This window comes from Oryza sativa, chromosome 6 (assembly GCF_034140825.1).
Source record: "Oryza sativa Japonica Group chromosome 6, ASM3414082v1".
NCBI lineage: Eukaryota > Viridiplantae > Streptophyta > Magnoliopsida > Poales > Poaceae > Oryza > Oryza sativa.
In genome coordinates, this window is record NC_089040.1 from 29614573 (window position 1) to 29641802 (window position 27230).

The window sequence follows — 27230 nt, forward strand, 5'->3', positions numbered from 1 at the left end:
TTCGTCGAACAGGCGTGGGCGCTAATATGTGAAAACCACGATTCAAACAGCTGGACTAAACTGCAAAATTTTGAAGTGTCGCTACTCGCAAGGGGGGCTCCTAGCGCGCGCTTGCGCCAGAAGATCAAGTCGCGAGCGCGTGGAGCTGACTAGGAGTCATTTCCCTTTTGCTACGTTCAACCCGTGTAAGTGCCCCCCTCCTACTGATACTAATAATGTGATTAGAGTTAATTGCATGATTAACGCTAATAAATACAGTACTAGCTAACATGAAGATTTAAATTTTAGATTCGGAGTCGAAACTTTTGAAATTTGAAACTAAAAGTTTTGAACTTTGGACTTGAAAGTTCTAGAATAGGAATTGATTTTTTTTTAAAAAAAATTTGGAGTTGAAAGTTTTCAATTTTGGATTTGAAAGTTTTGAAAATTCGGATGAAAGTTTTTAATTTTTAGTTGAAAGTTTTTGAAAATTTGAATTGAAAGTTTTAAAATTTAGGTTGAAAGTTTTAAATAATTGATTTGAAAGTTTTCAATTTTAAGTTGAAAGTTTTCAAAATTTGAGTTGAAAGTTTTAAAATTTTAGATGAAAGTTTTCGAAAATTTGAGTTGAAAGTTTCAAAATTTAGGTTGAAAGTTTCAAAATTTCGAGTTAAAATTTTCAAATTTGAGTTTAAAGTTTTAAAAAACGGGTTGAAAGTTTTCAGATATGAGTACTCATGTTAATCACGACACCTAATCAAAAATTAGAACTAATAATGAAGAATTATAGCGTTAATTAAGCTGTAGATTGATTTGCCTCACTTGCCCGACTGCCCCTTCGCGTTAATTCCTATCTATACTAGCACATGCATGCATCGGCGCTTTCAGGAAGAAAAAAATTCCTGCACATGCATGCGTCGGCGCTTTCAGAAAGAAAAACAAAAAAGTCAAAAGTGTGGTTGGGCCTTAGGCCTGGCTAATGATGGGCCAAAACAGAAACGCGCGCTACTTATTTATCTAGTGCGTCTGCGCCTGCGCCGATTAGCAATTTCGACTCGCAAGTCGCAACGACGTATCCCATATCCTTCCAATAAGCAATTCCGAATTTCCGATAGGCGATCAATCGGGCACCGGAGGCGAACGCGATCGCTCCACCTCCACCCGCGCCAAGCCAGCCCACCCAACCTAATCTTCCTTCCACGTGCACTTTCTTTCCTTTCCAAGCATGAGCCCAACAAGCAATTCCTCCTTTCCAGGCCATGAGCCCAACAAGCAGATCTTTAGCCCGTCCAAAAAATCATATACGAAGTACTCAAATATCAATGTACAAACTTTTCATTAATATACAAACTTCCCATTCAACTTTTTTCTATGTACAAACTTTCTTTGTAGATACTTTGTTCTATATCGATATATTTTCCTATATGTATATATACCTTCTATGTAGATAATTTTTTCATGTATAAACTTTCTATATACAAAATTTCTATAAATATTTAAACTTTTAAATTTTGATGATATAGAAACTTTCACAAGAAACATGCCACTTTCTAACAATAAAAATTTCAGATTCAATTAAAAAAAACAACGGTATTCAGCCCAAAGATGACCCAGATAGACTCAAAGTGTGAGCGCGCAACCCATACGTTGGAAAAAAAGGAAACCATAAAACAGGCTCAAAAAGAGAAAACGAAGGAAAGATGGTTGATCGCTCGCACGATGCGCGCGACCCCTCGCGTGATAGCCTTTTCGCTGATCTTTTGTGATGGCTACGAATCCTTGATGGGTTCTATGGTTTTGGGCCGAAGCCTGCAGCCGATTACCGCCGCAGCCTAAAATGCGGCCTGACACAGTGACACTGAGGGTGTGAAAATATGCAGTTACACCCTCTGTTTCATATTATAAGCCGTTTGACTTTGTTTAGTCAAACTTCTTTAAGTTTGATTAAGCTTAAAGAAAAATATACTAACATTTTCAATACCAAACAAACATATTAGTCGAACCTAAAGAACTTTGATTTAAAGAAAAAGTTAAATGGCTTATAATATGAAACAAACGAGTACAAATTAGGCCTACTATCATAGTGCGTTTCATATATACTGTACATATACATTGACAAGCTTCATTGTCATTGGGTGATCCATGAGCCCTCCAGATGGAATCTGCATGTCAACTGCTTGCTAGAGTATTGAATTATTTTCCAGCTGACATCAAATTATCTCTTGGTCTATAATGATCCGAACCCTAGTTGACACTGGAGCTGAACTTGTAATGGTTATATCTATTGTCTGGCTTGATTGATCCATACATGTAGATGTCTCGTCACCACCTTTTTCGACTTCATTACTTAGCTCAGAAGGCTTCTTAGGATCATCTAATAAGATCACGCTTCCAGAACTCAGCATTGCGGCGACATCCGGCATGGTGGGCCGAACTGTTGGATCTTCCTGGGTGCAGAGCAATGCCACTTGGGTGCACCGAATTATCTGATCAAGTTCATACACATTCCCTAATGATGGATCTACAAGCTCATGCAACCTTCCGTCCCTCCACATATGCCAAGCCTGAAAAATATGTATATATATCCTTTAATATAATTCACACATATATTTGAATATATTTAGCATCAAATGTTGCAATTTAGATTTATAACTAGAAAATTGGTGCGCCGTTAGCGCACCATCCATATAGCAAACCATATTAATACTATATATACTATTTATTGTTATTCGTAAAAGCGTAAAATTTTAAAGAGATATTTTAGCAGTTTTTAATTTTATGCCTACAAGTCTGAGTAAACATTATATTTGTAAATATTTAAATTACAGAGGAAAAAAATGATGTCAAATATATGTTGGTTGATGGTCGATTTAATTATTATTAATAAGATAAGGCTAAAAGGTGAAGTCTTATATGAAAATTGTTTGGGACTATAATAATTAGAGGTTTCTTATAATAGCACTAACAGTTGGGATTGTTTTTTTAACTGCTTATGAAAAAAAAGGGAAATGATTTTGTTCTTTTTCTTCTTCCCATATTTTTATTTTCTTTCGGCCTAAGTATAACATTCTAAATTCTCTTCATTTATTTTACTTTTACATTATTAAATCCTCGATGGTTAAAAATCTTATCATTTGTATCTCTACCACGCTCTCTCTTTTTTTCCCAATATTTGCTTATATTCTCAGTAGTCGAAAATATTGTCATGACTCATGACTACGAGAGGGCCACATAGTTCACACACTATTTGAAGAGCCACATGTGAATGGAGAGGGACACGCCTCCATATCTTCTTTTGTGAGTAGTACACCATTTAGATGTCACAATTCGTAGCCTCATATGTATAATTTGGAAAACTATAGCTATACCACCTCTCTTAGGGCGTTCGTAGTGCAAGACCCTCCTCAAAGTATCACGTAGGATGAGCTAGCATATCTCAAATTTGTTTATCCTATAATGCAAAGTAACTCTAGAGATATTCTTGATTTTTCATGCCGGGCCCTCATATTTCTTACTTTAGTTCTTATGTTTTTCAAATTTATAGAATAGTCCAATATTACACTAAATACCCTAAAAATTAGAAACAAATATACAATCTCACATCCCTATCCTTTCCCAATTCCCTGCTTCCATATCCTAGAAAATTGGCGCACCATCGGCACACCAACTTATAGCTAGGATATATTTACTCATTTAGAAAAATTATTGTTGTTGTTGTCTAGAGTTTCAAATGCAGTAGATTTAGAAGAACCTATTTAATGAATTTTGAAAAGATTGAGGAACGATTAACTTATAGTAATAACTGTATTTATGTAAAGATTTAAGCGTTGTAAAAGAATTAATACATAAAGCAAAATTATGTATAAAAATTATGTATAGTACTTGCCTATTTGCTTTCAAACCTTTGTTTTTCTCTTCCATTAGACAGAGTAATTAACACCTATTATTAATTGGTAAGATTAGATCATTAGTGGACCGAAAACTAAAGGATATAGTTTTTGACAAGTCTCTCTAAGAGAAATTTCTTCTGCTAATATACTAGTGTCACCTACTCCTCTCTGTAGTCTCATATACGATACTCCCCCATCTTAAAAATAATACAAGCTAATCATAGGTACAATCAAACATAGTTAGAGCAATATTATCAACAAATAGAGTAATATGGTTAATTAGTGTATGCATGGCTAATTAATTCTTCTCTACCGCATTTAGATAGCCATACTTCTCTGCTGTATATTATAATTCAACTTGAAAAAAGTTTTGCTAATGAAAGATTAACTTGTTTAAGCGTCTATAAGTACCTTGAACAAATACTTTAGAAGACGTGTCTTTTGAATTAGTACAATTTACAGAATTTGTCAACCTATAGAAAAATTACGAAATTTATGTAAGGCATAATTTTTTAGGCTAATGACTCTAATTGTCAGCTTAATATGCAGAGCCAGTCTTTGTATTAAAAGATTACTCTTTGTATTAAAAGTTAAAACCAGTCTTAAAAAGTTAAAGCATCAAAGGTCTTGGAAATCAATATGTGACTATGTGAGTACTGACATAGTTTGTGCGTATAAATACACGTGAAGAACCATGTTATATCTTAATTTTTCTAGAGACTTCGGAAGGGTTACATATCCAACTTCTTCACAAGGGTCAGGCAAGGTGATTTATTGACTCCTGACTTTTCCTAAGAGTTCAGTGGACAGAAGAATGCAGTTTAATTATGTATAGGGGAGGACACGTGGCATAATTTCAGAGTAGCCCTAGAAAATTTTGTAGAGTGCCACGTGGCCCAATGGCAGCCTGGATGCTGCACCCTGAAATCGTTATTTAAGATGTGGGACTAGTAACTCAGAGAATCAGGAACATAAAAATAATGAGTGTTCGCTTACATCCCGTACAAGATCACCTATAGCATCCCTCTGCTTATAAAGTATGGAATTCTTTCGTCCACTAATGATCACTAGAACCAAGACACCGAAGCTAAACACATCCGTCTTCACTGAATAAACTCCTCGAGATGCATACTCCGGAGCTTTGAAACCACTGAATAAAGAAAGATTAAAACAGTCAAGTCAACACAAGTAAGGAAACTTATATTTATGACATGTCAGAAAACTCATACCTAGTGCCCACAACCCTTCTTGTATGTTCTTCTGCAACTTCTGAACTCAGTGAACTGGATGATCCAAAATCGGAAATCTTTGGGTTCATGTTATAATCTAAGAGGATGTTATCTGGTTTCAAATCCCTATGGACAATCCATAACATGGAAAGCTTGTGTAGATAAACAAGACCCTCTGCAACACCTTTGATTATATTCACTCGCTGAGGCCAGTCTAACAATGATTTTCTCATTTTGTCTGAAAAAAATTGAAACAATAAATGTCATTTTTTATGTAAAATAAGTGCAATTTCTATGCTTATCTAAATGAAATTAAATTTTCTTTAAAACAAATTATTGGAAGAAAAACCAACTCAGTGAAATGGGAGTTGTTCCACTGTGCAAACATACCAAAGATGTAATGTTGCAAGCTACCCCTGTCCGCAAACTCATACACCAGAATCCTTTCTTTCCCATGGATGCACCAACCCAGTAACTTAACCAGATTATTGTGCTGAACCCTTGCAAGCTGCAATTCATTGTTGAAATCAAAGTTTACTGCACATTCATCGAGTCTTTTGATGGCAACCACAAGTCCATTGGGCAACTGACCCTGCCATATTTACTTAAGAGTTTAGACAATATTCTCTCAAAAGATATCAGCAATTCAGCATGCATCTCGTTGGGAATACAAGGACGATAGGCATTCACATGTTAATTTCATAATGTTGAGCCTGTACAGTTCTCTCCTTTCTTAATATAAAACCAGCAAAGCTGGCATAGGTTTCAAAAAAAATTTCATAATGTTGAGGGGTTATAATTACCTTGTAAACTGTAGCAAATCCACCCCGTCCAATATTGCTATTCTCTGAGAAATTATCTGTAGCATGCACAATCTGAGAGAAGTCGAACTTTGAGAATCCTGGGCAGCTCTCTTCTGTACGAGTACAAAGCTCCACCAGTTCTTCGATGTCAAGGATTTTCTGTTCTTGCAGGTACACTGTTCCTAAGCCATTGAAAATCCATCCTTATCACCAATGGAATATCAATCAACATTAATATAACTTAAAAATATCAAATATCATGATAATGCTTGAGCTTCTTTGTATGATGATCAGGGATCACCAGTTCATCATAATTGGTAGATTCCAAATGCAAGAGTGCTCACTTTGATAATAAATGGACTTCTAATAAAGGATATCATGCATTATATATAATCATGTTGTTGTATCACTTTAATAATGTGATTACAAAACAAGCTAAAATTTTAAAATAATTTAGAAAACCAGAACTGCATTTGATGTTCATTATTTCTATCTTAACATATGTTTGTCCCGCTATCTAGGTCCCTTCCAACTAGGGGTGGGCGTTCGGTTTCCTCAGATGTTGCGGTTCAGTTTCTTTGGTTTTTTGGAAATTTGGTTCTCAACAAAACCAAGCCGAAGAGTTTGTAACAAAAACAATAAACCGCGCCGAACAAACCAAAGTTATTCGGTTTGGTTTGTCGGTTTACCGAGTAAGCCAAAAAAAGTACATACATGTTGTGCCATGCCGCAGGCTGAAGTCCTGCAAGCAGCATTGCAAGGCCACGGTGGTAGTCAGATGGGCTGGATAGGATAGGGTATGGACTGTAGGGTTAATGAGAGATGGATGGTATTAAACTATTAATGGACTTTTCCATTGGTCAAAGGCCTGGACATTGTGGTTTTCAAGTAGGGGAATGGGATCATAGAGATTGATCGGTTTGTACGGATTCTTCGGTTGTTAGAGATGAGGAACCGATGGAAAAGCCGAAGACCGATCTACGGGAGAAATAAAACCGAAGGAGAAACCGACTACCGAGAAAACTGATAGTTCGGTTCGGTTCGGCCTTCGGTTTTCAGTGATTTTATGCCCACCCCTACTTCCAACTGTGTGTGGTGGCCCATGATACCAATGTCAAAAATATAATATGCAGTATTTTATTCTATCTGGTTGAGATATATCAAAATAATGGATAAGCAAAAGAGTACTGGTACAAGCACATATGCACATATAAACAGTTTGGACATCGTTGATTCAAATAGGATTGAAAAGAAACCTCTGCCTATTGATTTTGATATTTGAGTAACTACTTACAAGGAATTCATAAAATAATTACATAGATACCTAAAGGTTGTTCCCCAGCATTGCAAAGTTTAGTATCTCCTTGAACATGTATTTCGGTGAACCCCGAAACTCTTGCTGGAAACCTAAAGGTAGAAAATTTTTGCCATTATTGTACTAAAACCATAAATGATTTTAGCAAAGGAAAAGAAGGGACAATTTCATATGATAGGGGTGAATAAATGAAGACCTGATGGTAGGGCAACATGACTAGAGGAGCTTCAATCATTTCGTTTTCAAGAAGATACAAAAAAAAAAGAGTCATGCTACTGTGCGTAAAAATGTTAGAAATTTATTGAAACATCAATGCTGAAACTTAAATAAACTCGTGTTTTCATTTCAAGTTGACTGAATTATTTTTTTGGCGAGATGGAGAGCAGGAAAGAAGGGCTAGTTTACAGAAGTTCTCTGTCTGCTTTATCTTTATCTCAAAAAATCCCCCTTATTATTGAAGAAAACTTCTTTTGGAGATAGAATTTTGGTCATGAAATAATATTGTATTCTTCTCCTTCCAAATATTTGGAGAGATGTAGATCACAAACCAAGCCACTGAATTGTCTCTCTCATAGTCCAATTGCACCTTGCAGTAAGCTATGTCAACATTCTGTGAGATTATTATCGAAATCACGAGGCTTGTCTGCTGACCTGACAGTGCAAGTTAGGATGACGGACCAAGCTTCCTAGGTTGATCTTCCACGTCTTAAATTTCAGAGGACATGTGAGGACATCACAGGTCAGTCCAAATGGCCCACCATATAGTTTTGTCCATGATTTGGTCATAGCAGAATAACTGGTAGACAAGTTGGCCTGGGCATTCAAAGTTCAAACACAACATATCTGAAGGGTACACTTTATCTAAAGTTTGTAGCAACACGTGTCACATAGCTCCCAACACTGATCTGCTTGAACTGCTTCTATTCTATGCCTCTATGGTCTAAAATCAAACTTTAGTCATTAGTCAACCAAATTAATCCAGCTGTTAGCATCAACAATACAACCGTGCTTCACCTTCCATACTGCCATTTTGTCAAAATAACATGATAAAATGTTGGAACCAATATATGAGAATGGTACGTTATGTAAACAGCTGCGTATTGAAAATTGTCTTACCTGATGTGACGATTTGAACTGTATTTGATTGCAGTAGCCGCCCCATCCATAGCCTGCTAAACAAAGATATGGAAAACGATGGGTATCATTTTGATATACAGTTGATCAGGACAATGCAAGTTCCATGGTTCATATTAGCCTTCTTCTTGAGCAGTTTTTTTTTTTAATTTTTGTTCAACAAGGAGCAGATTTGTTGTATCACCTTGCACAAATATAAGTTTGATACTACGAATGGAAACTGAATTTTAAATTGGCCGTAGCTAACTGCAGTTGGATTACAGTTTCAGAATTTCAGACACCAGGTTCACCTTAACAGACTTGTTCAATCGGACCACTGCTTCTACCTACTACCGCTAAGAATTTTTCTCAAACACGCCACGGGCTTCGATTCCTTATTCTAACGAGCGTCAATATTGAGAATTGAGATGAACACAACCGTACAAACAACAGGATTTCACCGAAGTACTACTACTTTTTTCGCGGGCTGAATCACTGAATTAGTACTACTAGTACTAACTACTAAGAACTGTAAATCTGTACTAATCATCAAGGCGAAACAATGTTTACCTTGTCTCGATGATTGCTGCTGCTGTCGACGAGGGCGATGAGAGGGATGAGGCGGATGTACATGTCGATCTCGTGCTGCGCGGCGCGGAGCTCGTCGGCCATCCGGGCGCCGAGGAGCAGGCGGTGGAGGTAGCCGCCGTCCTCCTGGCACGCCGTGGCGAGCGCGTAGCACCGCCGCAGCGCGCCCTGGAGCTGCTCGAGGGGCCGCCTGGTGGCCTCCCGCCGCATCAGCTCGGCGAGCTCCAGCTCCCGTAGCAGGCCGCCGACGAGCTCCGCGTGCTGCCCCAGCCGCCGGCACGCGTCCCGGTGGCGGCGCGCCGCCAGCGCCGCCTGCGCCACCATGGAGACCAGCCCGAGCGCGTCGACGCCGACCAGCTGCGCCACGTTCGACGCCTGCCCGAGCACGCCCCACAGGCTGCTGCTCTCCATGGCGTTGCGCTCCCCGCGCAACGCCGCCGCGGCCGCAACTACCCGATGTCTCGCCGCTTCGGCCGTTGCCGCCATTGACGGTTGAGAGGTGAGGCCGCCTATATTCGAGGCGACTCGCGAGTGTGCACGTCAGCATGTGGAAGACGACTTTGACCAAGCGCGCTGCTGTGGTCAGTGTATACGTGGTCAGTGTATACCGGGATGTGACTGCGTTGAGGCCCAGGCATTATCACATCCCGGCCCAATAGCCATCAGATATTCCTTTGCTGTTCTTTTCACTCTAAAGAAATTGCTTCTACTCCCTCTATCTCTCTTCTTTTTTAGATATAATCTCTTTTATATGTTAAACTACATATATGTGATGGAAACTTAGAAACTACTATTAAATAAAAAATAAACGTTCGAGATTTTTTCATGTCATCACGAGTAAAACTTTTACTCGCAGATTCACTCACCAGTGAAAATTTTATTGGTGACGTGGATAAATATCGTACGTTCATTTTTTATCCTACGATAGCTTTCAAGTTTTCATTACATATATGGTTTGCACTATATATATTTTCCATGTTTCTTATTTGCATGCCATACTAATAATAATAGTTAGTATGATCGAGACAATTCGTGAACGATGCCACCTTCTAGAGTGAATGAATGAAACATGTTTTGGACCCAAATTTAGGAATTTCGGTGTCACCGAATTTTCCAAAAAAATTGAGAACGAAATTATTTCAAACATTAACAAAATTTGAATGAATTGAATAAACTTTGACCAAATCTCTACTATTATAAAAATTGAAAATGTTTTTACCGGTATTTTGGTACGTCATCCGTGTATGACTCGGTTCTTAAGTTCGTTTGCTTTTAAAAATACATATCCATATTTGAGTCGGTATTTAAGATCATCCACTTTTGATAATACTAGGAATCATATAAGAAATATATTTAAAAAGACTCGCATGCTAACTTGAGACGATCAGACTCCTAACTGCAGCTTATGATTTTCTAAAAATATATATATCTAAGTGAACTCCCACAATAAATTTTATCTTAACTAAACAATATAACTATAATAAGATTAAAATAGGCTTCACCCGTTGCAACGCACGGACATTTTTTCTAGTTAAAAAAAAGAAAAACCAAGAATTTCAGCCAAGATATTGTAATCACGGGTTGGAAGAGGATCTTCTCTATTCTAAACCATCTGTAACACCGTGTACAACTCTCCTCCTTTAATTCGGAGACGAAAGAATTCAAGTGGGGGCTAAAATAAATAAATACTCCACTAGCTAGCCAAAGCACCAAAAATGCAATTTACTCTTATCCGTGTAACCCAAAGTCCAAAAGGTGAAATTTTAGTCCAAAATCAAGACATTCGGGCGACATGAGAATCCCAGCCGGCCGAGGCCGAGGCCGAGTCCTAGTCCGACTCCGACTCCGTATAGGTTATAGGCACCGACTCCGTCCGGCTCTCCACCGTATATATCCCCTTCCCAGCAAAAACTAATCTAAGAATATTAATTCTTGATTAGGAGCTCATGCTGCAGAGCTCGATCACAATTCACATCTCAACGACGGCGACGGAAATGGGGAGAAAGGAGGAGGAGCAGGAGCAGGATGCGGAGATGGAAGAACTAGTAGTGGACTACTACGCAGATGAGCCGATGGAGGAAGACGGTAAAAATAGTAACAACAAGTGGAAATACCGGGAGGACCCTGGCTTCATGGAGGCATACCTGAAGGTGATGCAGCTCGTGGAAGAAGATGATCGGATCGAGGACGAGGAGAGCGCTGCGGCGGCGGAGGCGGCGAAGCCAGGGCGGAAGAGGGCTCACGCCCGGAAGGCGGGGGAGCTGGACGACGTGGAGACGACGAAGAGGTACAAGTGCAACTACTGGGCGGACGACGACCCTGCTTACCGCGGCAAGAGGCGGCTGGAGAACACCGGCCAGCTCTTGGCCCGCACCGCCGCCCTCATGAACCGCGCCGAACGGGAGACCGCCGCCATGATGGCCCGATGAGAACTAGAGGACAGCCAGCTTATAAACACCTAGCGAGCTGAATTCCAATATATCTATAAGTATGTTTTTTTAGATAATAAAATATAATATCCTGGCCTTTGCTCAAATATCTTATAAGTATGTAACTGTTCCAATTGTAATTATACTGAAAATCATTCGTGTGGGTAAGAATAAGACAGGTACGATACCAATAAGTTTCAAAATTTGATGATACCACGTATTCTCGATTCGAGCTATTAGCTAAGCTTAGCCATCAGAATGGATCATCTATAACCGGGGAAAGGGATTTCATCCCTCGGGGGATATCCACTCGTTTCGTGCATACCACCTATATAGTTATAAAAAATATAAAAAAATTGGTAACACAGATTAATATGAAATATATCACTCCACAAACATGCAAGTTTAAATTCAACTTCACAAGCTATAACAAAAATAACAAATATAATTGCGAATGTGAGATAACTATTTTCAATTTAATTTGTTATTTTTGTTGCAACTTATAGAAGTTGAATTTGGTCTTGCATGTTGTGGAGTGATATATTTCGTATTAATCTATGTTGTCAATTTTTCAATTTTTTTGATAAAATTAGATGACATGCAAACAACAAGGGGATGTCCTCTCGAGGGATGAAAATCCACATCCCTATAACCGTATTGTTGCATTGATAAACTTCTCAATCGTAAGTTGATGTAATTTTGACTTTGCGTAAAAAAAATGTAATTCTGACTGCATGTAGTATTGGGGTTGTCAAAATCTAACACACAAAATCCACATCCCTATAACCGTATTGTTGCATTGATAATCTTCTCAATCGTAATTTGATGTAATTTTGACTTTGCGGATGTATTTTTGACTTTGTGTAAAAAACTGTAATTCTGACTGCATGTAGTATTGGGGTTGTCAAAATCAACACACAGGGCCGGATGTGTGGTTCCTTATTGTAAGCCGACCAGAATCGCTGAATTCAAGATTTATAAATTGGTAATCATGTTGAGTCATTCCGTTCATTATCTGAAAATGTATAGTTTCTTCCAACTGCAGTAGCTCATTCAGTATACAGTAAAGAATTAAAAAAGGGTATGATGGCTTAACCATTATCTTCCTTTATGCAGCTTTTTACAACTATTGTGCACTGAAACGATTCTAAACTCTTAATGGGGCATCTCCTTATTGTTTGCAATATAAATTAGATAATTAATATGTGATATATCTCTCCATAAACATATAAATTAAAGTTCGACTTCTACAACTTGCAACAAAAAAGATAAAATTAAACTATAGCCAGTTAATAATTCTAAACTCTCGAGAGGACAACCCCTAAAGAGTTTAAAATCCATTCCCGCTATGCGCTGTAATTTTATAAGGCCATTCACAGTACGTCCTAGTCAATGAGAAGCCCCGTACTGCCACCTCCGCACCTCGTCAGTTGTCACCATCTCTCATCTCTGCTCTCCACCTATGCCGTACAGGAGGACTCGCCCTGCACCGACCTCGCCAGCAGAGCCTCACCTCCCGCAAGCCGCTTGTCGGGCCCCTCCGTCCGCTGGGCCTCCACTGCGCCGGCGACGGCGGTGGCGGAGGCGGAGGCCGAGGCGCTCGGCGATGGCGACGGCGCGAGGGGGGAGGCGCTCAGAGATGACGAAACAACAGCGGTGGAGGCGGAGGTGGAGGCGACGGCGTGAGGGGAAGGCGGAGGAGGCAGACAACGCGATGGGGAGGCGGCGCTCGACTGCTGTGACGCGGCGGCGACGGCGGCGGAGAGGGAGAGGGAGTGGGCAGCAGCACGGGAGAGAGGTTTTTTTTTTTGGGGGGGGACCCGGGGTGGAGTTAGTGGGTGCTGTTTTGTGAAAAACCCCCTCGTCTTCCATATTTTACAGGCAGTCCTTACTAGCGATTTTTATCTCCTTCACATGGAATATCCAATTTTTATATTGTCCTATACGTAAAACATCATCTAAGAGGTACTGTTCATGAGGGGTCTAGATCTAATTACAAAACAATGGAGGACCTTTTCGCAAAATCGCCAACCCACGCACTGTTCCTGTTCCTACGTGGCATCGCTGAGCGGCCGCGCCATCCGCCACCCTTGATGTTTTGGGGGCCGACGATGGTGGTGGAGGCGAGTGACGGCGACGACGATGCGAGGCGATGGGGAAGCCGGAGGCGGACGACGGGGACGCCTCGCGAGGGGGATGCGAACGCGGTGCTCAGAGGTAGCGGCGCGAGGGGATGAAGGAGGTGGTGCGAGACGCGGGCAGCAGCGGGAGAGGTAGAGGGAGAGGGTGAGACGGGCGGGGGGACGGGGGAAGGGGCGGCGACGTGAGGCGGAGCGGAGACTGGATATTTTATAATTTGGTTCTTTTGAAAAACTTATTTTGCAAATAAACCCCTGAAAAAACTTATCTCGAAAATGGTCCTTTTTGGGGCGCCAGAGTCACTGGCGCCGTCCTCCTGCCACTGTGGCGAGTAGGCGCTGAGGTGGCAGGGGGAGCGCGCCAATGTGGTTGGTGCCCTCCCCCCGGATTTTTTTTTCACGCTTAGGAGCACACAAGAACCAACCTTAGAAAGGTTGAACTCAAATGGATGAAATATGTGACCTGTAGAAATTTCGAAAGCTCTACCAAAAAGCTTCTCGCCTCGAAAACACAATTTTGTAAGCTAAATTTGGATGTTCTAATTTCGCCGAATCCGGCAAAGCCGAGGAGAATCGGATGTAACTTTTTCTGTAGATATCCGTTTTCAGTAGATATTTGAAAAACTTATTATAAGTTTGATTTCAGCCTTGACAGGTTCAAGCATATCGGCTTTGCATCTTCTCGGAGACTGCTGGTGTGGTCTAATCCCTGGTTTTAAAGGTAATCGATGCTCGATGATCGATCGGCTGAGTCCTGGCATCTCATAATACTCCCAAGCAAAGCAATCTCTAAACTCTTTCAAAAGCTCCATCAGCTTGGTTCTAAATTCTGAAGACAAATTCTTACTAATGAATGTCGGCCTTGGTCAATCACCCGGACCTATATCCACTTCGTCTAAATCATCGGCCGACATAAAACCCTGACATTGCTTGTCATCGAGATCATCTACCGTGTCCTTGGCGTAGACGCTTGAACCCTCCACGACGCCCTCAAAATAATAGCTTGGGTTCTTCGTCTTCAATCGGCTGTATATCATAATCGGACACTTTTAGAAAATCTCCAACCCAAATCTTCCCGTATAAACAATCAAGGCCATCCATCTCCCAAAGAGCTAAATCGGCACTGGCAACATTAATTGACCTGTCGGCTGGCACAATCTCAACCTTGTCGCCTTGCCATTGAATCAAGCATTGGTGCATGGTCGAAGGAATACAACAATTGGCATGAATCCAATCCCTTCCAAGCAACAAGCTGTAAGAACCTTTCCCATCGATGACAAAAAATGTGGTAGGGATAGTTTTACTGCCGACTGTCAATTCTACATTCAGAACACCCTTTGTTTCCGATGGGTTGCCACCAAAGTCTTTAAGCACCATGTTCGTCTTGATGAGATCCTCAGTAGTTCTACCTAACTTTCTGAACGTAGTATAAGGCATCAAATTTACCGCAGCCCCACCATCGACCATCATCTTAGACATCGGCTTCCCATTAACATAGCCATTTATATACAATGGTTTAAGATGCCGATTTTCTGTCCCCTCAGGCTTTTCAAAGACTGCTCATTCTGGTGATAGAACCAACTTGGCCGATTCCTCTTCCAGTTCGTCAACATCGGCCTGATCAATCCCGAATTCGGCTGGCAAAGTAAAGACCATGTTAATTGGCGCTGTTACAATACTTTTCCCTTTTGCCAACCTCTTTGCTTCGTCGGCTGCAATATCATCGGCTCCAAGAACTTGATTCTTAACACGCCACTCCTTCCTTGGCTTTGCTTTCCTCAGCCGATGACCAATTTCTTGTTCGACCTCCTGAAAGCGCTCCCTGCTCCTCAACCTTTGAACCCTTCTTTTCTGATTCTTTGTAAAAATACCAGAAGGACACCACTGAGTCTTCGCGTTCTCGTCTTTCTTCAAGTAATCATTTTGATTTACCGGGCCCAACCTTTGATGAACGGGAACTCTAGCTTGCTTCAGCCAATTGCCTCTGTTGTACGATCGGCTTGAACTCTCTGTAATATCACTGCACCCATGACAGTCTTCAATAGATGGTAGCCTCATTCCTTCGTTCCAGCAGAACCGAAAGAACTCACAATTCCAATGAGGATCGAAACCATCATTATCTTCTTCATAATGCCTCTCTTGTTGTTTGTCGTATTTCCTCTGATACTTATTTATAATTTTAGCCGAATTCACGCGAAAACCTCTCGCTCGTCCCACATCGGCTGTCCGACCAACGGTATGAACCATGTTAATGGGGAAAGGATTACCATCGACCTTCATCGGCTTTTTGGAATCATCAAACTTAATCTTCCCCCCTTCAATGGCTACTTGAATCTGCTGTCTAAAGACCTTGCAATCATTAGTAGAATGAGATCCAGAATTATGCCATTTGCAATACCTCCTTTTGCCTAGTTCCTCAGCCGATGGAATTACATGACCAGCGGGGAGTTGAATTTGCTTCTCCCGGAGTAGCAGATCAAAAATCTTGTCAGCTTTGGTAATATCAAAATCATATCTCTCCTCTTTTCCAGAATTCTTTACCCACTAACAAGGTATAACCTTTTTACTCCTTACCCATTCGGCTGCAGCTATTTCAGAGTCATCGTCATCATCATCCGATCCATACATGTAAGGACAGACATGATTAACCCTCTTAGAGCTTCTCCTGGCCTCTGCAAACCTCTGTTCATGCAATGTCACCTTCTGTACGAGATGCGACAGGCTATCAAAATCTTCAGATGAGAATTTCTCCCTAATCGGAGGAATCATGCCTTGAAAAGCCAAATCGGCTAATTGGGCATCAGTCAAACTTAAGCTAAAGCACTTGTTCCTCATCTCCCTGATTCTCTGAATATACTCATGTACAGGTTCATCATGCCTTTGCTTGATTGCTGTTAAGTCAGATAACTTCATCTCATGAACTCCACTATAGAAATAGCTATGAAATTGCTTCTCCAAGTCGGCCCAACTATTGACTGACCCATACGGCAAAGAAGAAAACCATGTAAAAGCCGACCCAGACAAGGACAACCGGAATAATCTAACTCTGAGAGCGTCCACAGCCGATGCTTCGCCGCACTGAGCTAAAAATCGGCTAATGTGTTCATAAGTTGACACACCATCTTGTCCCGAAAATTTGGAGAAGTCTGGGATTTTAAACCGGTTTGGAAGAGGAGTTTTCTCAAACCACTCAGGGTAAGGTTGCCGATACAATTTCCCAGTATCTCTCGGCTTAAGCCCAAATTGTTCTTTCATCACATCGGCAATTACATCAGCCCATGGTCGCTGTTGAGCTGCTTCTTGCGACTGTTGCTGTGTTGGTTCAAACTGATTATATTGAGAAGCAAACTGAGGTTGGGTTAGCCCTCCTTGCTGATACTGAACTTGAGGGGAAAAAGGCTGATATTGATAATTCATATTACCCCCTTGGCAATTTTGGTAACTTGGTTGAATACTTTGCACCAAGTGCTCCGGCATAATCCGAGGCATCGCCGTACCATCTGGCTGTATATGGTGAACCAAATGTTCTGGAATAACCTGATTCAGGGCGTGCCCAGCCGATTGCCCAGCCGATTGATTCATCAAAGCTTGCTGCGGAATCGGCTGTATAGTTTGTTGTCCTGGAGGTGTTGGCTGAACTGGCTGCACAACCTGCTGCCTTAGTGGAGTCTGTTGAATTGAATTGACAGTAGATTGGAGGGGTGGAAACATAGCAGCCACCTGATCCTGTGCTGGCCGATTTACCGTTTGCCCGCTATGCTGTGGCTGCTCCCTCATCAATAGCCGAGGATTAATCGGCTGACCTGGTGTCGACGCTGATGGAGCAGGCAAAGAAATCAATGGCGGTGCCATCGGCTGAGCCGATAGTGCACTCGGAAGAACTGCCTGAGCAAGCGGCTGAACATCAGTAATCAAAGATCGATAATTCGGAAAAACACCTCATGGCAAGTAGACCGGGCCTGCAGCTTGATGCTCGGCTATTGACCCATCGGCTATCGTCTTCATCATGTTAGACAAGGTGTTGACTAACACTCCAGATTGATTGATCAAAGCATTGTGTACGGCGTAGTCACTCGATCTTGGAAATTGTTGAAGAAATCTTGTGCTGTCTCACCATTCCGATTAAGATTTCCTCCTTGTGGCTCATGAGCACCATCACCTTGAACTGCATGTACCCCCTGAGAGCCGTCACCTTGATTCTCTTGAGCCGAGCCATCTAAAACTCTTTTTTCTTCTCCCTCCTTAGAGATACTGGTCTCCGGCTCATCGGGAACCACCTTTACCTTGTACTTTTGAACAAATGTTCCCTTGCGAGTCTGTGTGAACGACCTAAAGAACTGTTCTCGTGCTTGTTGCATCATTGCTTCGAAATCCTTCTTCTGGTCAGGTGTGAGCTTTTCCGGATCAACAGCCACAATATTCCCTTCATCGACTTCGTTCAATCCTAGCCTTTGGATTGTCTCTTTAACAGTACCCGGGCTAGCCGAGGATGGCGACGTTGGCAGCTTCTCGGCCATGAGGAAGATTGATTTCTGACTTCTAATTGGTCCCACCGGGCATGCCAAAAGCGTGTTGATAGAAAACACGAGGCCTGGGAGATCTGCTTAACTCCAGTGCAGGTCCAAAACTCGCCTTCGGGTGTATGAGCGTGCCAGTTGATTTGATGCTGCAATCAACAAGAAATAGAACAAAGAAACCGCAATTAATCCTATAAATGATAGCCGATCGGCTAGGTGCCGATGACATATCATTTATTTCAAGCCAATGTCATAAGTACATCGATCGGCAAATATCAATAAGCAAATCAGAACTAAATCTACTCGATCGGCTGTAGATATTAATGATATATAATCCTTATATCGATATATACTTAAATCAAGTGATTGGGATAGATCGGTCGCCTTGCCGAGACAGTATAAATCACTTAGATCGATATATATATATATATATATATATATATATATATATATATATATATATATATATATATCTATATATATATATATATATATATATATATATATATATATATATATATATTAATAGTGGGATTATATACATTTATAGCATAGCCGATCAAATGGATCTAGCATGTATTGGCTAATACTCCGATACCACTCTATATTAAGATGTTAAAGCAAGTAGAATATACCAAACAGAAGCCTAATATACCTAGATGCGACAAGATCCTAACATAAAGGGCAGATTTAACATATAGATTAAGCATATGGAATAAAAGTAGTTAAATCAGATAAGATCGGCTGAAACTCCGATACTACCCTAATCGGCAACCATAAAGCAGGCTAGAGATTGCAAATCTAAGCACGACTTAATAGATCAAACTCAACTGATGTAGCATTAAGTATGAAAAGAAGAACAATATCTAAACAATTAAGCCGCTGGAAGTTTCATAGAGTGGTAGATATATCACATAATCTAAGTTAACATCATTGTCTAACCTAATCGGCTGCCTTCCATTAACAGATGTTAGCCGGTTATAGGTTAGATAGAGACATTATCGAAGATTATGTGAGATATATGATAACTCGACGAATTATATAGACAAGATTAGAGTATCATAAAGATGGAAGCACTAATCCTGAGAACATAAATCGTCATGACAAGTTTTACCTCTTGTTGAAGATCGAAACAGATGCAGCTCAACCCGAGAGCACGAACTCGTCGAAATAAAAGTAAAGCAAAAAAGGTTGACGATGCGCCGAGATTGTATTGGATGTGTATCCTTTTTTTACATAGGGCTTGGGTCTACTTATACCCGAGAATTACAAGATACGTCCATAACGGACCCGACTATTATCTCTAACAAACTCTAAGATACCATAAGTCTTTACGGCAGACTTTTGCCCAAACATATCTCTAAGGAAATTACACATAATATCCTAATTAATAGATACAATTGCCTTCCCAGGACTCTATCCATGCGTGGTAATCATCTTTGAAGCACATCAACTTGAACCCGACGACATACGCCGAGTCATATTATCGGAATCGGCTGTATCGGCTAACCCCGTCCGACTCGAACTCTGCCGACCTGACCTTAGCCGATTTGGACTGCAGCCGATTCTTACTCTGTTTCCGCAACGATCTTCATCTTGGATTCCACTTCGATCTGATCTTCACCTTCGATGCCAATAGTGATAGAATTTACCAAATTTGGTCGTTAACAGACATTTGAAACTAAAATAAAAAATAAAAAAATAAAATTAATATGTATTTGTTATTTTTCTTTTGTAATCTGTTGAATGTAAATACAAAGGTAAAAAAAATTTAGATGAGCTTTTATTAGAAATCACCCGACAAATGGATAGATGCTCTAAGCGGCTAAGGCCCTGTTTAGATGGGACTAAAACTTTTAAGTCCCTATCACATTGAATGTTTGGACACTAATTATAAATATTAAACGTAGACTATTAATAAAACCCATCCATAATCTTGGACTAATTCGCGAGACGAATCTATTGAGTCTAATTAATCCATGATTAGCCTATGTGATGCTACAGTAAACATTCTCTAATTATGGATTAATTAGGCTTAAAAAATTTATCTCACAAATTAGCTTTCATTTATGTAATTAGTTTTGTAAATAGTCTATATTTAATACTCTAAATTAGTGTCTAAATATAGGGACTAAAGTTAAGTCTCCGATACAAACAACACCTAAGGTGGTGTTTAGATCTAGGGACTTAACTTTAGTCCCTGTCTTTAGACACTAATTTAGAGTATTAAATATAGACTACTTACAAAACTAATTACATAAATAAAAGCTAATTCACGAGACAAATTTTTTAAGCCTAATTAATCTATAATTAGAGAATGTTTACTGTAGCATCACATAGGCTAATCATGGATTAATTAGGCTCATTAGATTCGTCTCGCAAATTAGTCCAAGATTATGGATGAGTTTTATTAATAGTCTACGTTTAATATTTATAATTAATTTTCAAACATCCGATGTGATAGGAACTTAGAAGTTTTAGTCCCATCTAAACATGGCCTAACTCTTCTCCCACCTATCCCTCTCTCTTCCCCGGAACGAGATCGTCTGACGTTTCTTCCCCATCTCTCGGGCAGCGTGAGGCGAGATGGGTGGCGCGCGGCGGCCGACGGGAGAGGAGCGGCGTAGCGGCCGGCGGAGGCCGCGTCCCCGTGGCCCCCTCCGCCGCTCCCCCCGTTGTCCTCGCTTCTTCCCCCCGGGCCGACGCCGCTGCCGCCCTCACCACCGTCGCGTCCGCCATCGCCGATTCCTTCCGTGACCTGTTCCTCCTGTCCCGCCACTGGGCATGGCGGAGCGGGACGTGTTCGCGTACACGGCCATGATCTCGGGGCTGTCGGACCACAGCCGATGCGTGAAGGCCATCGAACTGTTCGAGCGGATGCAGGAGGAACGGGGAGGGCAGGGCTCATCGGCCAGGCAAGGGAGATCTTCGGGAGCATGGCGGCGAAGTACGGCATGGAGCCCGGCGTGGAGAACTATGGCAGCCTGGTGGATGTGCTGGCGGGGATGGTGGAGGAGGCGGAGGATGCCGATGAGGCCCGACTAGTGCGTGCTGGGGGCGCTGCTGAATGCGTGAATGGCGCGCGGCGACACTGAGGCCGGGAAGGAGGTGGCGGCGATGATGGCGGAGCTGGGGCTGGACGACCACAGCGGGGTGCAGGTGCAGCTGTCGAACCTGTATGTGGGGCGGGGGAAGTTGGGGGAGGTGGCGGGTGTTCCACCTCCATGATCCATCGGCCAGCGACATGGCGACCTCAGCGTGGTGACGGCGTCCAAGTACTCCAAGGTTCCTCAACCCGTAGGAGTTAGGACACGCCCCATCGCGCCACCGCCGACCTCCCTCTCGTCGTCTTCAGCAACGTGCACTGGGGCCGCTTCCAGGAGGCCGTCCTCGAGCTCAGGCATGACGTCGCCGAGGCATGGCCGCATGGGCGGCGCTGTGGAGGGACGACGCCACGAGGTTCGCGGCCGCCGTCACGTCCCAGTGCAGGGCCGAGAAGGATCTCTGTTGCCTCGCCGCCGCTGCCCTCAAGCACTCGTCGCGCCTCGGCTTCGGCTCCATCGCGGAGGAAACCGAGATGGCCGCCGCGGCGCCGTGCTCATGGACATCCGCCGCTGTGTTCATGGCTGCCGTATTCATGTCATTGCCGCGGCATCCTCCTGCAAGAAGACGCCAGCGTTTGTGGCCTTCTACCAGAAGGCCTCGCCGGAGACGGACGAGGTGGCTCTTGAGTCTTGGCAGGTTCGAGGCGTTGGAACAATGCATCGACGAGTCCAATAGCAGCTACTCCAATGTGTTCAGGAGCATTCTTCAGACAAGGGTTGCGCTGCTCAATATTCAGACAAGGATTGGAACTTGGAAGCAATGTATTCCTCCCAAGGAGATTTTGTTCCAACCCGGAGATGATTGGAGTTGCTTCTTACTGATGATTGGAGTACTAGATTATCAGTGGCTTCTTTTCACTGATGATTGAATATACTGCAATGAGATTTTTTTTCCTTCGTCACAAAGAGTACTCCTAATGAAGATTGGCACAATTGTGAATTGGGAGAACTATGTGGGGGGTCTGTAATGTGAATGTCCAAGCCAATATGTAATGTGCGGAGTGTGCATTGTATCTGTGACCACTTGAATTATGAGCAGGTGAATAAAACCAAGAAGATGCAGATGCCATCAATCAACAGCCAATTGTCAAAGAGATGCTATGTGTGGTAACAGAGTGCTGAATTTGGTCTGAATTTATCTCTGAATTTTACCAAATGTTCTTTCTGAATTTAGTCCAGCCCGACCTTCTCACTGAATTTGACCATATGTTCAACATTTATGTCGAATGTGCACTAATGAGCAGCATACATGCATTCAAGTACTCCAGCCATTAATTATACTCCAGTTCACATATTGCACAGTTTTTCAGAAATCTTCAGAAACCATCAATTATATGTACAAAAATCTTCAGAATTACTCCAATGGAGTAATTAAACAGTAAGTATCTCTAGAGGAAGAACAAGTTCACCAAGACTGAAGAATACTAGCACTGTATCAGAAAATGGACAATAACAAGGTTATGGCTTGACTGAATCTGAATATATCAACTTGACTGAATCCGCTTATATCGGAGGAGGCGGGGCAGCGGTAGCATGGGGGAGATGACGATCGAGTCGGCATCGAGGAAGACAGCAGCGCCGCGCTGGGCAGCACAAGGAAGAAGTGCACCGCGCCACGGGTTCCTACAGCTGGTGGTTGTTTTTTTTTTTCTCAAATCAAATCTCTGGTTCAACAATGATGCGAACTCTGGTTGAAACCGGAGCTGAACTTGTGATGGTTATGTCTATCGCCTTGCTTGAGTGACCAATATATGTCGATGACCTGTCAGGACTGGCGCACCTCCATGAGTAAGCTCAGTTGGCTCCTTTGGATCTGATAGCATTATGCTTTCAGAGTCAAGCATTGCAGTAACATCTGTCATGGTGGGCCGATCGGCTGGATCTTCCTGAGCACAAAGAAGCGCCACCTGCGTGCATCGCATTATCACGGTGCTTTCATATCCATCACACAGTGCTGGATCAACGAGCTCTTGCAACCTTCCGTCTTTCCACATATGCCATGCCTGAAACATGTTGCAATCTGTCAAGTGTGTAACACAAATCTGTATGCTAGAAGAAGACCATAAGAAAAAGTGTATCATTGAACTGTATCTTCACTCACATCTCGAACGAGATAGCCAACAATATCCCTCTGTTTCTCCATTATGAAATTCTTTCGTCCACTAATAGTTTCTAGAACCACGACACCGAAGCTAAATACATCTGTCTTAAGTGAATAAAGGCCTTGAGATGCATACTCTGGAGCTATGTAACCACTGGAAATAGATATCACAAGGCATGAGAAAACTGGAACATATATGTAACAGTGCACCATTCGTTATATTTTGTTCAGCTCCGTACCTGGTTCCCACGACTCTCTTTGTACGCTCTTCTGCTACATCTGAAACCAGTGTTACCGCCGATCCAAAATCACCAATCTTTGGGTTCATGTCATGGTCTAAGAGGATGTTACTTGGTTTCAAGTCTCTATGTACAATCCAACAGTGCTTGTGCAGGTAAAGAAGCCCCTCAGCTAGCCCTTTAATTATCTGAAATCGCTTGGACCAATTTAGCAATGCCCCCTTCGTTTTATCTGTGGAATGTTTGCACAATACATACACTTGAGAGAAAATAGTACTCCCTCCGTTTCACAATGTAAGTCATTCTAGCATTTCCCACATTCATATTGATGTTAATGAATCTAAACATATGTATGTGCTAGATTCATTAACATCAATATGAATGTGGGAAATGCTAGAATGACTTACATTGTGAAACGGAGGAAGTAATTGTTACATGCTGTTCTACATCAAATTAACATAGTTTCTAATCAGTTGTTATCAGAAGCATAGCAACATTCAAGTGATATCCAACTCCCCTTTGGTAAGAGTTGCTTTACATTCGCAAGCATATTTATTAGAAACTGTATTAGGTCTGATTGCAAAAAATAAAATAAAGGTCTTGTGTGCAACTTACGGAAGATAATATTGTGCAAACTGCCTTTCTGAATGTACTCATATACAAGGATCCTTTCTTTTTCATGGATGCACCACCCCAATAACCTAATTAGATTGGTATGCTGAATCCTTACAAGCTGCAATTCACTTTTCAAATCAAATATTGCTGTATCAGCATCAAATGTCTTTATGGCAACTGTAAGTCCATCAAGCAAGTGGCCCTGCAATGGAGTTACCAATAGCTAGAGTTTATGCGGCATTCTCTGATGATAGAATATATTTTGTGTAGACAAGGAGTATATATGTGTTTATCACCTTGTAAACAGTACCAAATCCACCCTTTCCAAGTATTCTCTTCTCGGAAAAACCATCTGTAGCATCCACAATCTGAATGAAATCGAACTTCCTAAATCCTGGGTAGTTCTCTTCAGTATGGACAAAAAGTTTCAGTACTGCCTCGATATCCATTATTTTTTCTTCTTGCGGTTGCGGGTCCACTGTTACTGAATGAGGGTTAACACTAAAATGAGAAATGCTCAGCTTCTTCATACAATAACTAATGACTTCATACTGAGCAAAAGATATAAAACTTGTGTTATCAAACTCCTTTTCGAAAAACTTAACAAGAATAGACGTAGAATAATGAGAAAAAATGATATTCATCGTGCATAAGTATCTATCAATGTGAAAATGTTGATAACTTCAGCATTTGCTTGCTTCTTCTCGCTGAAGTTTTGCAAAATTTTTATCAGCTGAAGCTGATGTTGCACATTAGCTGGTATCGTGTTACGAGTACTTAATCATCTTTAAGTCTTTAACCACATTGCAATGTTATATCCTTTCAAAAAACATTGCAATGTTATAATAAGATCCAAATACCCAATACTTGGTCATGATCATAAGCTATAATGTCTGACTAAAATGAAATAGGGATTTTCTCTGTTTGAACAAATTTCTAAGTGTGCGCTATTACATTTGTTTTGACTCTTATATTCTTGCTTGTAAGTCCATTTATTAAAGTGTGCCTTTTTAAATCATTATTAACAAATGTAGGAAATTTGTAGATGTAGTTACCTACTAATGATTTTCCCCCAATTTCACTAGGTTTGGCCGCTCCTTGAACATGTAATTCAATGAACTCCAATGCTCTTCTTTGAAACCTAAAATTGGGCAAATATACCCGTTAATGTCAAAACCATAAAACAAAGGTCCTGATTTCGCCCTAAAAACTGGTATATTCACAACAGCTGAACTATTAACATAGATAAATTTGATATCGTTACAATTATGATCAATTAGTAATCAACCAGATATCTTCAATAATTCTCTGGTGTTTAAAATAACCCAATATAAGTGGTGTTTCCTCATCAATATCACCATTTTGTCAAGACGCGATAAGGACATCAGGTCCTTGATTTAGCATATAAAGAAACATTTTTTGAGCAATCAATTATGTACTGAAACAGTATATACACCTAACCTTGTGTGATGGTCTGAACAGCTTGGGACTACAGCACGCACCCCCTCGGTTGCCTGCTAGACAAGAACAGTGAAAACTACATATATCATTCACAGGCAATTTGCCTGCATATAAAGTGGACTTTTGGAACTAACAGTGGACAAGTAAGGAAAATCATATGAATGCAGAACTATTAATTACTCCATGTAAAGTTGTTTGTATGAAAGTCAAAATCGGTATGTAGTATGTACCCCGGTATCCCCAAGTCCCCAATTCAGGTACAAATGCACAACAGAAACATTGACAGAATCACTTTGAACAAATCACTTCGATCAGATGAATCATCATAAAAGAATCTGCAATTTCTCATTCATCTCCGTACGACCATACGCCATAATCTTCAGTTTTAAGACGAACCAACGAAATTATCTAATTACTAGCAAAAGTTGAAACAGGCTTACTGTGACACGACGATTGCTGCTGCTGTTATCGACGAGAGCGATGAGAGGGATGAGGCGGATGTACATGTCGATCTCGTGCTGCGCGGCGCGGAGCTCGTTGGCCATCCGGGCGCCGAGGAGCAGGCGGTGGAGGTAGCCGCGGTCCTCCTGGCACGCCGTGACGAGCGCGTAGCACCGCCGCAGCGCGCCCTGGAGCTGCTCGAGGGGCCGCCTGGTGGCCTCCCGCCGCATCAGCTCGGCGAGCTCCAGCTCCCACAGCAGGCCGCCGACGAGCTCCACGTGCTGCCCCAGCCGCCGGCACGCGTCCCGGTGGCGGCGCGCCGCCAGCGCCGCCTGCACCACCATGGAGACCAGCCCGAGCGCGTCGACGCCGACCAGCTGCGCCACGTTCGACGCCTGCCCAAGCACGCCCCACAGGCTGCTGCTCTCCATGGCGTTGCGCTCCCCGCGCAACGCCGCCGCGACCGCAACTACCCGATGTCTCGCCGCTTCGGCCGTTGCCGGCTTGCCGCCATTGACGGGTGAGAGGTGAGGCCGCCTATATTCGTGGCGACTCGCGAGTGTGCACGTCAGCACGTGGAAGACGACTTTGACCAAGCGCGCTGCTGCGGTCAGTGTATACGTGGACTCTGCGACTGCGGTGGCAAAAGGCCGGTCTCCATCGAGATGGCGTTGAGGCCCAGGCATTATCACATATTCACATCCGGGCCCAATAGCCATCAGGTATTCCTTTGCTGTTCTTTTCATTCGAAAGAAATTGCTTCTACTCCATCTATCTCTTTTCTCTTTTCTTTTTTCTCTTTTCTATATAATCGTGTCATACTCCATGTTTCTTGCATGCATGTCATACTAATAGTAATAGTTAGTACTCCCTCCGTCCCAAAATATAAGTATTTTTAGCATAGTGATAAGTCAAACAGTTTTAACTTTAACCATTAATAGCAAAATAATAAAAAAGATCAATTATGTAAAATTGATGTTATTAGATTTATCATTAAATAGACTATCATAATATGTAACTTTTTTCATCTAAAACATTTATAGATATTGTTGGTCAAAGTAGCATCTCGAAGACCGTGTCAGTGTCCAAAAATGCTTATATTTGGGGACGGAGGGGATCATCGAGACAATGCGTGAACGATGCCACCTTCTAGAGTGAATGGATGAAACATGTTTGGACCAGAATTTAGGAATTTCGGTGTCACCGAATTTTCCTAAAAAATTGAGAATTTCATACTATTTTGCACGAAATTATTTGAAACATTAACA

General features: G+C 41.8%; 2 protein-coding genes and 1 pseudogene across 8 annotated transcripts; 1 reads left to right on the forward strand and 2 right to left on the reverse strand.

Moving 5' to 3' along the window:
* Positions 1-1975: 1975 nt before the first annotated feature.
* LOC4341898 (cysteine-rich receptor-like protein kinase 44) lies at positions 1976-11205 on the reverse strand. 7 transcript variants are annotated; one of them, XM_066311852.1, is made up of 9 exons: positions 11062-11205; positions 8900-9490; positions 8333-8385; positions 7226-7308; positions 5902-6083; positions 5489-5690; positions 5099-5336; positions 4866-5019; positions 1976-2543 (listed from the first exon to the last, which is right to left on the reverse strand). In XM_066311852.1, exons 2-9 carry the CDS (start codon positions 9401-9403, stop codon positions 2190-2192), a joined length of 1770 nt encoding a protein of 589 aa, XP_066167949.1. In that variant the 5' UTR covers positions 9404-9490; positions 11062-11205; the 3' UTR covers positions 1976-2189. The 7 variants fall into 7 exon arrangements, with proteins under 7 accessions (XP_066167949.1, XP_066167948.1, XP_066167950.1 ...); XM_066311851.1 differs by having other exon boundaries at positions 8900-9493; positions 11062-11160; XM_066311853.1 differs by lacking the exon at positions 11062-11205 and having other exon boundaries at positions 5902-6077; positions 8900-10745.
* A 9312-nt stretch (positions 11206-20517) lies between these two features.
* On the forward strand, positions 20518-22182 carry LOC4341899 (uncharacterized). The gene has a single exon (XM_015788658.3). It carries the CDS (start codon positions 21420-21422, stop codon positions 21972-21974), a length of 555 nt encoding a protein of 184 aa, XP_015644144.1. The 5' UTR covers positions 20518-21419; the 3' UTR covers positions 21975-22182.
* Positions 22183-22520: 338 nt separating this feature from the next.
* On the reverse strand, positions 22521-26474 carry LOC4341900 (cysteine-rich receptor-like protein kinase 10; annotated as a pseudogene).
* Between the last annotated feature and the right edge of the window lie 756 nt (positions 26475-27230).